Genomic DNA, 13,063 nt, shown 5'->3' with positions numbered 1-13,063 from the left:
TCGGTTTGTTTTATTTGCCCACAGGGTAGAATATGAAAATGGAAAATGCCTTCACATTATTTATTGTCGTAGATCACTAACCCTGAGCCCATTTGGTTTTGCAACCTGAAGAGGTTCACAAGAACTACAGTTGAGGTGATAAAGATGTGTACTGTAGCAACAATTACCTTTTTCACATGAGTAATTCTTGTCTGCTTGTGTTTGTTGTGCTTTTAGCCCAGTGTCCTGCAAATGAAGAACGCGCCTCCTCATCCGGGGTTATCCTTAGTCCAGGTTTCCCTAAAAACTACCCCAATTCTCAGACCTGCTCCTGGGTCATCAGAGTTCAACCTGCGTACACTATCTCCATCTTCGTGGAGATGTTTCAGAGTGAGAAGCAGTTCGACGAACTTGAGATCTTTGATGGTAGTTTCCTTTTCCAACAGCCAACTAAGTCACACACGATGGCTTTTTTGTGCAGTTTTTAAATGCTTATGCGATGTCAGCGATGCGTAACATTTTAAAAAATACTCTACGACGAGCACTGTAATCTTTTAGTGTTTCTTTTTATCCGTTAGGACCATCTGGCCAGAGCCCTTTGCTGGTGGCCCTTAGTGGAAATCATTCCACACAGTTAAACTTTACAAGCAAGACCAACCACCTTTACCTGAGATGGTCCACTGATCATGCAACCAGCAAAAGAGGGTTCAAAATCCGCTACACAGGTTTGTAGTGCATAACCATATGTTTCCTTTTGCGATAAGACATTATGTTTCACATTTGCTTTGGGGATGCCTACAGCTTTGCATCACAATTCTTAATGGGGAGACTGTTATGTTTCGAGATTACTTCTACCCCCATGCCATAAGACTGCTAAATAGTTAATTAATGGTTACCCGGACTATCTGCACTGACCCTATCTTGCACTGACTCTATGCACACTCACAAGACTACAGTATATACTGTATACACATGCTCACACACACACACTACACTGACACTCTCACACAAAACCCACACACATTCACATACACTACACACCCACACACACACACAACACACACGCATACCGGCAATACAAACACACATACACACACACGCATACGACACAACACAAACACACATAAACACACACACACTTTTACACTCATCATATGCTGCTGCTACTCTGTTCTTTATTTTACTCTTATTATTATATATCCTGATGCCTAGTCACTTTACCCTGATTTCATGTACATATCTACCTCAGATCCCTCGTACCCCTGCACATTGATCTGGTAATGGAACTCCCTGTAAATAGCTCCACAGTGATCTGGTAATGGTACTCCCTGTAAATAGCTCCACAGTGATCTGGTAATGGTACTCCCTGTAAATAGCTCCACAGTGATCTGGTAATGGTACTCCCTGTAAATAGCTCCACATTGATCTGGTAATGGTACTCCCTGTAAATAGCTCCACAGTGATCTGGTAATGGTACTCCCTGTAAATAGCTCCACAGTGATCTGGTAATGGTACTCCCTGTAAATAGCTCCACATTGATCTGGTACTGGTACTCCCTGTAAATAGCTCCACAGTGATCTGGTAATGGTACTCCCTGTAAATAGCTCCACAGTGATCTGGTAATGGTACTCCCTGTAAATAGCTCCACAGTGATCTGGTAATGGTACTCCCTGTAAATAGCTCCACATTGATCTGGTACTGGTACTCCCTGTAAATAGCTCCACAGTGATCTGGTAATGGTACTCCCTGTAAATAGCTCCATTCTTGTGTTAGTTTTTATTTTTATTATAATTGTTTTACTCTGCATCGTTGGAAAAGGCTTGTAAGCAAGCATTTCACGGTTAAGTCCACACCTGTTGTATTCGGCACATGTGACAAATACAATTTGATTTGTACGAATTCTGAAACATTTGAACTAAAGTACATTCAAAATGGGGGAAAAGCACCATAGCCTTTTCCTCTGGTATGGGTGTCAGAGAAGATTATACACCAGCGTCTGTCCTCTGAGGCAGTTGCTTTGGTCCCAATTTAGGTCAAAGAGTGTGAGGAAGTCAGACTTTTCCAAGTTAGCCCTCATTAGGCTGGGCCCAGACATGTATACCTGCAGGGATCCTTTTGCAAGTCCTCCATAATAGAGGTCAAAGATCCCATAATGAATTTGGCTGAATAACTGCCATGTCCAGTGCCTCAAACAGACATTTCAACCAATGACCAAACATGATATATAGCTCACAAAGCCCAGTGGCAATGATTACTCTCCATTTCTTTTCTCTTCTTTTCTCTCCCTCTGCCTTTTCTGTCACTTTTCTTCTCTCTATTCATTTTAGTCGATCCTTTTGCCACTCCAGCCCCTGTGCTAGTTATTATTCCAGTTTGTTTCCACGTTTCCCCATTTATTCAATTTGCCATCCCTTGTGCTGTGGAGAAGAAATTAATGATTCGGAGTAAAAAATGGTTACATTGCATTGAGGCCTGACGTGTCAGAATGAGTGATGGTTTCTGAAGGCTTCAGAATGGCTAACATGGTGCTGTCAGACTGTGTAAAAGGCTTTTTAAATAATGCAGGGATGTTGAACACAGAGACTGTAATACACCTCTGCTTGATCTTTACAAAACTGCTTTGGGAGCAAAGAAGTTTTTATCCAGCCAGAGGAATTTTTTCCCCCTTCGTCTTTAACAGTCCATTGGGCATTCATCAAAGTAAATTAGAATGATATGCTGCCTGGAGTTTTAACATGTGGTCTAATCACCCAGAACCTAGACTCAACCATTTAGTACGATTAATCTGATGGATGGTTTTAACTTAGGGCAGAGGATTTTGAGAATTCTGGAAAATACTTATGTAATGTCATGTTATACAAATTTAATGTAATATAAAGTACTAATGTATATGTAGCGTATATCGTTAATCATTTAGATGGTGGAATGATATAGAAAACACTTAACATGCTCTTTTTTTTCAATTTAGCTCCTTATTGTAGCATTAATGACCCACCTGGAAATGGAGGGGTGTTTAATCGAACAAGAGAGCACCCAGGAAGCAAGCTTCAGTACTATTGTTATGCTGGCTACAGGCTCGTGGGCCCCAGAAATTCCACCTGCCGGTTGCATCGGAATGGACTGTATCATTGGGATGCCCCAGCTCCACTATGTCAAGGTAATGCAGAGCTGCGAATGACATTTACTGACTCGAGGGGGATTCACTATAATCTTATGTCTGGAGGCTCCCTCTTGTCACAATGTGTTTGTGTCTGCACAAATCTGGAGGAATTGTGATTCATTGTCTTTCTTTCTTTCTTTTTTCTCTTTGCTCTTCAACATAGCAGGCTACAATTCATTAATATTTCCTAATGTCATAATAATATATATAATGAGTCTTTTAACAAACTTTGTTCAGAAGTATATCATTGACAGTTATGTAAAAGGCCCTTTTTTATATTATGTTAATTAGTGTGACAGCCCGTTGCTCTAAGCAAAGGATATGTATATTTGCATAAAGGAATAGAGGATAAGGTGGAGCTAATTACTTCTGGGGGTTGTATCTGTACATGCCTGTTTACGAGCATGCAAGGCAATTATCTCTTTAAATGTACTGTGTCCCCACATTTGTGGTAAACTACAGGTGGGTAACTAGCGTACAAAACAATGGAGCTGTTTGTTATTCTCACTAAACCTGATTGTAAATTATAATTCTATTAGATAAGATTGATTGTTCCACAGTATTCTAAACATGGTATTTGAATGGTAAATGTTTGTTTAAGCAAATTAATGCCACAATCTTCAAGGGAAATATCTGGTTTCCATAGTACCCTAATAGTTGGAACATACACACTTTGCTTACTTCCTCTTTATCCCCTTTGAGATATAATGCCACTGAAGTCAGAACACTTCACGTTATACCCTTTTATTAGAAGTGGCCATAGTGTCCACTAATTATGTGCCATCATTTCTGTAAGTGCTTAGAGTAATCCATGCAGCTGAGGTCATCGTTTGATGAGTGTATCATATTAATATTTTAATATCTTTTCATCGGCAGCTATATCTTGTGGAATCCCTGAGTCTCCTGCCAATGGTTCATTCCATGGTTTCCAGTACACAGTGGGAAGCAAAGTGAACTACCAGTGCAATGAAGGGTACAGGATGGAGACAAGTCTCCCAACGAGCGCCGTCTGTCTGGAGGATGGGACATGGAGCAACGCTGCACACCCACCTCTTTGTTTACGTGAGAAAAATAACCTTTGTTTCTATGCCAACAGTATGATGGTCCTCTGTAGCTCAGCTGGTAGAGCACGGCGCTTGTAACGCCAAGGTAGTGGGTTCGATCCCCGGGACCACCCATAAACAAAAAATGTATGCACGCATGACTGTAAGTCGCTTTGGATAAAAGCGTCTGCTAAATGGCATATTATTATTATTATTATTATTATTATAATAATAAATTCCCCTGCCTCATTGAGCCAATGCAGTCAATGCAGGTCTCATTAATGTCCTCCTTAGAGAGTAATGTGGAGCAGGTAGCGGGTGAGATGAGAGCAATAATGACTAGATTGTTGCGGTTAAGCACTCACAAAAAACTAATGGTAGGATGCAACCCGCCCCTAGAGGCCTGCTTTACCAGAAACACACTAAGCAATCATGTTGGAGTCATTTTGGGACATGACTGTATAAATTACATTTTAATACCTCAATGAATGTGATGTATGTGAATATAGTATATATAACAAATACTTTTATACTCATTATACTTTCTAGTTTTATATCAGAAAGTGCTTTGGCATTTCTCAGTTTTAACAATAGATAGAATATAATACTCTCTATACTGGACATAAACTGATAATGCACATAAGGCTTTTAGAATATTAAATTGCCAAATATAGAGAAAAGAAAGGAAATAGAGAAATGTATCTCTGTCATGTCTGGCTTTTTGAGTGTGTTCCATTAAATCTGGCCTGTTCTCTCACCCCCACAGCAATCCAGTGCCCTTACATTGAGAGCATGCTCTCAGAACACATGGTGTGGCGGCTGATCTCGGGGTCACTGAATGAATTTGGAGCTCAGATAATGCTAAGCTGCACTCCTGGTTTCTACCTGGGAGGCAGGAGGACCATCAAGTGCTTAGCTAATGGTACCTGGGCTGGAATCGAAGAGAGGTCTACCTGCAAGAGTAAGATACAGACTATACATCTACCACCAAGCTGCACTGCTTAGAGTTATGGAAAAATAATAGGAATAATTATCATTCATGAGGATGGAGCACAAAATAGTTGACATTTTGAGTATTAATAGTACCTTGTTCTAATTACTGAGAGCAATTTCATTGTCTGGCCAGAGCTGTTATTCACACTGGCAGTTAATACGTCTGAAATCCTTCCTCTTTGTGGCTCCCAGTGTATTTCTGGACTGATGCATGCATAATCCCCAGGATCTGGTGTGGGCAGGATCTGGTGTGGGAGCTGGGAAGTCACAAGGCAGTATCCAATCATTTGTTTTGATCACAGCTCTCCCTATTTCCTCTGCATAGACTTGCTGCGTAAACAATATACTGTAGTGGTGATGAAGTAATCAGGGAAAATACACTCTGGCTAATTAGAGGTCAGAGGGAGAATGTAAATATTCTGATTAGCGGGGACTTCATATTTAATAGTTTTACATGCCACAGTGAACATGCAAAGGTACATTGGCCTTGGCTTTGATTGGGTGCATCTAGGAGCCCCTGATAATTTCTGATCATTCCATGTGTGCCTTTTTTACGGGGAAGACATACAGTATGCTGCATGAGTACTCATTTGTATGTATAGCCGATGCAATTACATACTCTGTTTAGCGCCTCTTTTTTATTCATGTGGTGAACCAGACTGTATGTGAATTGAAAGAAGGTGAATGCACACAGTGATCCGCAGGGCACTGCTCTGCATAGTTCCTTAAAAGTTTTCCCTCTTTAGTCATTCCACTTGAATCTGGTAGACAAACAAACAAGCACACTGTTGCGTACAATAGAACGATATGACAAAACAGAAATAAGGGTAATATACAGTATAATGCCTGTTGGCATAATGGCCAGCAATATGTGTTTACAAAAGGTAGTTGCATATTCAAATTATTGTAACATTTACAGGTAATTTGTTAGGGCTGAATCAATCAGCTGCTGTAAGACACGTTTCACTTCCCCATTTAGTGTTCTAGTACAAATACACAATACTCTGCATACCTTTCATCCAGGGATATCTAGTAACTAGATCAAAATTCTCCACTAATCATTCCTCATTGTGGAATTTGTTTCCACTCAGGCACAGTGGCGTGCAACCAAGTATAACCCAGTCTCTGATTGTCTGTGTCACTTCCAGTTATCTCGTGTGGGGACCTCCCCTCTCCTCCCTATGGCAACAAGATAGGAACCCTGACTACGTTTGGCGCCACAGCGATCTTCATGTGTAATACGGGCTACACACTGGTTGGGTCACATGTGAGGGAATGTGGGACTAATGGGCTCTGGAGCGGAGTGGAAACCAAGTGTCTTGGTACAGTATAAATGGTTTTCTAATGCTTAAGTTTTCTTTCTTTTCTCATCCCGGACGAGACCCAAAATTGTATCATCCTGGACAAGTCCCCAATTTTATGATCTTGTATTAGCCCCAAATGGGCTTGCACATCTTTATGGTTTTCACATCATTATGCCAAAAGCACATTAAGATTCCTCAGGTTACAGTTGTGTTTACAGTTTCAAACTCTTGAAGGTCATGATTTCTCTTCAATTACCAGCGTCCAAAATGTTATGTAGGAAACTTTTTATGTTGATCCTTCTATCCATGAGATTTAATCCGAACCCAGCAGTCAACTCCAAAATGTCAGTTAAAAATGAAGATATACCACCCCTCATTATTATCAATTAGATTATTGATTAGATTAAATTATAGAGGCAGTTCTCCCCACAAATACATTCATTATTGGGGGAAGAAAGGATAAAATACATTTTTATGTGTTATATCTTTTTATATGTCAAAGTGCCAAATAGTTTTACAGTCCTGAGAATATTTTAAAAGATTTGTGTTAGGGAATAAGAAGAAAGTTTGCATCACAAATGTACTTTTTCATGCCAATCCATACTAATGTATCAACTATTTTAAGTTTTATCTAACTGAAAAAGTTATACAATTATTTGGTTTATTCTCCCTTCTAGCTGGCCACTGTGACTCCCCTGATCCAATCATCAATGGTCACATAAGTGGAGATGGCTCCAGTTATCGTGACACTGTTGTCTATCAGTGCAACCTGGGCTTTCGCCTTATTGGAACATCGGTTCGGATCTGTCAACAGGACCACAGATGGTCTGGAAATGCTCCTGTTTGTGTTCGTAAGTGCAATAACTTTGGTTTTCTTTATTGTCCCTATCGATTCTCCCTTAACAATCAGAGATTTACAGGAATTCTCCACGTTTAGGTGGTGGGCCGAAGCTTAAAAAACGTGAAGTTGATCGATCCCCATCAAGGGAGGAGCTGATTTTTTTTTAGATGACAATAAAACATTCTTATGATGACTATAACATTTGTTGTCACCTTCAGTTCTTGCACACTTACTCATAAAAAGTATTCTCAGGAAAATTTGCCAAACTGCTAAACTTGGAACTAATCAGAACTCCCGTACATACACCTCGTGATGAAGGCAGCCAATGGCCTGCTTCTATCTAAGATGTAAACACAGCCTCACCTAAAACCCGAGCTGCTGTCTGTGTGTGATGAAGACTGAAATAAGATAAATATCTGTTTTCAAGTGCACTTGATATATTCCACTGGGCACAGACGTCAATTCAACGTTTACAGTATTCCATGTTGGTTCAATGTAATTTCATTGAAATGACGTGGAAACAACGTTGAGTCAACCAGTCTGTGCCCATTGGGATGCAGCATGCAATACAAATTGGCTTGATCATTTGAAGAAGTAACTCTGTTAATCACACGCCAGGCCTAGTATTCATAGCTGACTTTGAAAAGGCATTTGATAAAGTAAGACTAGAATTTATATATACAGTGCATTCTGAAAGTTTTTAGACCCCTTGACTTTTTCCACATTTTGTTATGTTACAGCCTTATTCTAAAATGGATTAAATGCAAATTTTTCCTCATCATGCTACACATAATAACCCATAATGACAAAGTGAAAAGAGGTTTTTAGAAATGTTTGCTAATTTATTAAACATAAAAAACTGAAATACCTTATTTACATAAGTATTCAGACCCTTTGCTATGAGACTCGAAATTGAGCTCAGGTGCATCCTGTTTCCATTGATCATCTTTGAGATGTTTCTACAACTTGATTGGAGTCCACCTGTGGTAAATCCAATTGATTGGACATGATTTGGAAAGGCACACACCTGTCTATATAAGGTCCCACAGTTGACAGTGCATGTCAGAGCAAAAACCAAGCCATGAGGTCTAAGGAATTGTCCGTAGAGCTCCGAGACAGGAATGTGTCAAGGCACGGATCTGGGGAAGGGTACCAACACATTTCTGCAGCATTGAATGTCCCCAAGAACGCAGTGGCCTCCATCATTCTTAAATGGAAGAAGTTTGGAACCACCAAGACCCGGCTAAACTGAGCAATCGGGGGGGAAGGGCCTTGGTCAGGGAGGTGACCAAGAACCCGATGGTCACTCTGACAGAGCTCCAGAGTTCGTCTGTGGAAATGGGAGAACCTTCCAGAAGGACAACCATCTCTGCAGCACTCCACCAATCAGGCCTTTATGGTAGAGTGGCCAGACGGAAGCCACTCTACAGTAAAAGGCACCTGACAGCCCGCTTGGAGTTTGCCAAAAGGCACCTAAAGGACTCTGACCATGAGAAACAAGATTATCTGGTTTGATGAAACCAAGATTAAACTCTTTGGCCTGAATGCCAAGCGTCACGTCTGGAGGAAACCTGGCACCATCCTTACAGTGAAGCATGGTGGTGGCAGCATCATGCTGTGGGGGTGTTTTTCAGCGGCAGGGACTGGGAGACTAGTCAGGATCAAGGGAAAGATGAACGGAGCAAATTACAGAGAGATCCTTGATGAAAACCTGCTCCAGAGCGCTCAGGACCTCAGACGGGTGCGAAGGTTTCACCTTCCAACAGGACAATGACCCTAAGCACACAGCCAAGACAACGCTGGAGTGGCTTTGGGACAAGTCTCTAAATGTCCTTGAGTGGCCCAGCCAGAGCCCGGACTTGAACCCGGTTGAACATCTCTGGAGAGACCTGAAAATAGCTAAGCAGTGATCTGCAGAAAATAAAGTGAGAAACTCCCCAAATACAGGTGTGCCAAGCTTGTAGCGTCATACCCAAGAAGACTCGAGGCTGTAATCGAGGCCAAAGGTGCTTTGTCATATTTTTTATTTTTTTTATTTTTTTATAGTACATTGTATTCCTTTTTCTCCCCAATTTCGTGATTACGATCTTGTCTCATTGCTGCAACTCCCCAACGGGCTCGGGAGAGGTGAAGGTCGAGTCATGCGTCCTCCGAAACATGACCCGCCAAGCCTGCGCTTCTTAACACCCACTCGCTTAACCCGGAAGCCAGCTGCACCCAATTTGTCGGAGGAAACCGTTCAACTGACGACCGAAGTCAGCCTGCAGATGCCTGGCCCGCAACAAGGAGTCGCTTTTGCAAACATTTCTAAAAACCTGTGTTTCACTTTGTCATTATGGGGTATTGTGTGTAGATTGATGAGGGAAACAATGAATTTAATCAATTTTAGAATAAGGCTGTAACATAACAAAATGTGGAAAAAGTCAAGGGGTCTGAATACTTTCCGAATGCACTTATATATATATATATATATATATATATATATATATATATATATATATATATATATATATATATATATATATATATATATATATATATATATATATATATATATATGGGGGATACAACCATCCCAGCTCTGCAGATTATTTTGCGAAGAGACAGAATCATTAGATCATTTGTTTTGGTACTGTCCATATGTAGCTTGTTTTTGGTCGCTGGTTCAGGAATGGCTGAAGAATTGCAACATTTACCTGGAGCTAACTCTGCAAATAGCACTGCTGGGTGATTTAATAAGTCATAGTCAATCGATCAATAATGTAATAATACTCTTAGCAAAAATGTTTCTTTAATTTACAATCTGTAGAAAGTATGAGAATAGAAAGGTTCAGAACTTTTGTGAAACATCACAGCACAGTTGAAAAATATATGGGAAATAGAAATCAAAACTGGATGGTGTTCAGAGATAGATGGGAGGGGTTGAGTGGAGCTGAAGGATGGGACTAAAAACAAACAAAAGATAACTATTGTAAAATATACTGTGTCTGTAAAATGTATATAGTACAGTGGGTAAAAAAAGTATTTAGTCAGCCACCAATTGTGCAAGTTCTCCCACTTAAAAAGATGAGAGAGGCCTGTAATTTTCATCATAGGTACACGTCAACTATGACAGACAAAATGAGAAAAAAAATCCAGAAAATCACATTATAGGATTTTTAATGAATTTATTTGCAAATTATGGTGGAAAAAATTTGGTCAATAACAAAAGTTTCTCAATACTTTGTTATATACCCTTTGTTGGCAATGACACAGGTCAAACGTTTTCTGTAAGTCTTCACAAGGTTTTCACACGTATTTTGGCCCATTCCTCCATGCAGATCTCCTCTAGAGCAGTGATGTTTTGGGGCTGTCGCTGGGCAACACGGACTTTCAACTCCCTCCAAAGATTTTCTATGGGGTTGAGATCTGGAGACTGGCTACTCCAGGACCTTGAAATGCTTCTTATGAAGCCACTCCTTCGTTGCCCGGGCAGTGTGTTTGGATCATTGTCATGCTGAAAGACCCAGCCACGTTTCATCTTCAATGCCTTTGCTGATGGAAGGAGGTTTTCACTCAAAATCTCACGATACATGGCCCCATTCATTCTTTCCTTTACACGGATCAGTCGTCCTGGTCCCTTTGCAGAAAAACAGCCCCAAAGCATGATGTTTCCACCCCCATGCTTCACAGTAGGTATGGTGTTCTTTGGATGCAACTCAGCATTCTTTGTCCTCCAAACACGATGAGTTGAGTTTTTACCAAAAAGTTCTATTTTGGTTTCATCTGACCATATGACATTCTCCCAATCCTCTTCTGGATCATCCAAATGCACTCTAGCAAACTTCAGACGGGCCTGGACATGTACTGGCTTAAGCAGGGGGACACGTCTGGCACTGCAGGATTTGAGTCCCTGGCGGCGTAGTGTGTTACTGATGGTAGGCTTTGTTGCTTTGGTCCCAGCTCTCTGCAGGTCATTCACTAGGTCCCCCCGTGTGGTTCTGGGATTTTTGCTCACCGTTCTTGTGATCATTTTGACCCCACGGGGTGAGATCTTGCGTGGAGCCCCAGATCGAGGGAGATTATCAGTGGTCTTGTATGTCTTCCATTTCCTAATAATTGCTCCCACAGTTGATTTCTTCAAACCAAGCTGCTTACCTATTGCAGATTCAGTCTTCCCAGCCTGGTGCAGGTCTACAATTTTGTTTCTGGTGTCCTTTGACAGCTCTTTGGTCTTGGCCATAGTGGAGTTTGGATTGTGACTGTTTGAGGTTGTGGACAGGTGTCTTTTATACTGATAACAAGTTCAAACAGGTGCCATTAATACAGGTAACGAGTGGAGGACAGAGGAGCCTCTTAAAGAAGAAGTTACAGGTCTGTGAGAGCCAGAAATCTTGCTTGTTTGTAGGTGACCAAATACTTATTTTCCACCATAATTTGCAAATAAATTCATTACAAATCCTACAATGTGATTTTCTGGATTCTTTTTTCTCAATTTGTCTGTCATAGTTGACGTGTACCTATGATGAAAATTACAGGCCTCTCTCATCTTTTTAAGTGGGAGAACTTGCACAATTGGTGGCTGACTAAATACTTTTTTCCCCACTGTATACTAATATTTTTGTCACGGTAGGGTGCTAAAGCACTGCCAAAGGTCTGAGTGCGCAAAATTGACATGTGCAGGTGTACAGATGCAATTATTGCTCGCAAATATTAAGTTGCAAATTTGTGAATGCGATTACAACTACAAATGTGTTTTTTTCCATGTTCCCAACTCATCAGTTACACGTTTGAGAATGTGTTTACAACTACAGATTATTCTTTCAAGTTCACAACTCATCCGTTACACACTTGCAAATTGTGTTTACAACTACAAATCTATTCTACACGCTCAAATCATTATGTAAATGATTTACCTCCATAGAGATCTCTCTCGAGCTGTCACCATCTGTGTTTATGTACCTTAAGTACGGAAAGCGTGATTGGCAGACGTGATCAGCAGAGACGGTACCTGGATAGTACATGAGTTTTGATTGGTTCATTGTTTAGTACTTCAGCTAGCGAACATAAAAGTAAGTATTTAAAAAAACATTTGCATGAATTGACATTGCCAACAAACGGAAATAAATATATATACGCAGTATGTAAAAACCAGCTCCTCCCTCACCAGAGTTCGATCACCTCGAAAACTAAAGCAGATACGATGTTCGGCCCACCACCTACTTTGAATCACCATGACTTAAATATCTGTGTCAAACTATTTTTGCTCTCCCTTGGCTACCTCAAATTTTTTCATAGCCATTACCTGTGGTCACCCTGGAAACCCAGCAAATGGTCGAACTAACGGCAGCGAGTTCAACCTGAACGATGTGGTAAACTTCACCTGCAGCACAGGATATCTGTTGCATGGTGCCTCAAGAGCCCAGTGCAGGATGAATGGACAGTGGAGCAACCCTCTTCCAGTCTGTAGAGGTAAGACACAGTAACAAATACATCCAAAGCTTTTCAGGGACTGAGGAAATATTCAAGATACAGGGCCTAGTGAAAGTCTAAACACCCCTTGCACAAACTTCATATTTTGCTGCCTTAAAATTAAATCTAAAAAGGGATTACATCAGATTTCTTTTCCATAGTGATCTACACAACCTACTCCACATGTTCAAAGTGAAAGAAAATTATAGAATATTTTTCAAAATTCATACAAAAAAAAAAAACTAAGACGTCTTGATTGCGTATGTCTTCACACCCCAGAGTCAATACTTGG

General features: G+C 40.6%; 1 protein-coding gene across 4 annotated transcripts in view; it reads left to right on the top strand.

The window, feature by feature from the left end:
• The window catches only part of LOC311131344 (CUB and sushi domain-containing protein 1-like), a gene marked incomplete at both ends in the record, with an annotated part of 555,203 nt that overhangs the window by 504,487 nt on the left and 37,653 nt on the right, over positions 1 to 13,063 (top strand). For all 4 annotated transcript variants that reach the window (XM_084164287.1, XM_084164286.1, XM_084164285.1 and 1 more), the window contains 8 exons: positions 217 to 405; positions 558 to 704; positions 2,948 to 3,136; positions 4,016 to 4,201; positions 4,949 to 5,143; positions 6,324 to 6,497; positions 7,157 to 7,330; positions 12,598 to 12,771. In XM_084164287.1, the coding sequence (XP_084020413.1) occupies positions 217 to 405; positions 558 to 704; positions 2,948 to 3,136; positions 4,016 to 4,201; positions 4,949 to 5,143; positions 6,324 to 6,497; positions 7,157 to 7,330; positions 12,598 to 12,771 (1,428 nt within the window). The remainder of the gene's footprint in view (positions 1 to 216; positions 406 to 557; positions 705 to 2,947; positions 3,137 to 4,015; positions 4,202 to 4,948; positions 5,144 to 6,323; positions 6,498 to 7,156; positions 7,331 to 12,597; positions 12,772 to 13,063) is intronic.

The sequence above is a fragment of the Coregonus lavaretus genome, assembly GCF_964263955.1.
Source record: "Coregonus lavaretus genome assembly, chromosome: 1".
Classification (NCBI taxonomy): domain Eukaryota; kingdom Metazoa; phylum Chordata; class Actinopteri; order Salmoniformes; family Salmonidae; genus Coregonus; species Coregonus lavaretus.
The sequence above is the reverse complement of the archived record's forward strand: the minus strand, read 5'-3'. Positions and strand labels throughout refer to the sequence as shown.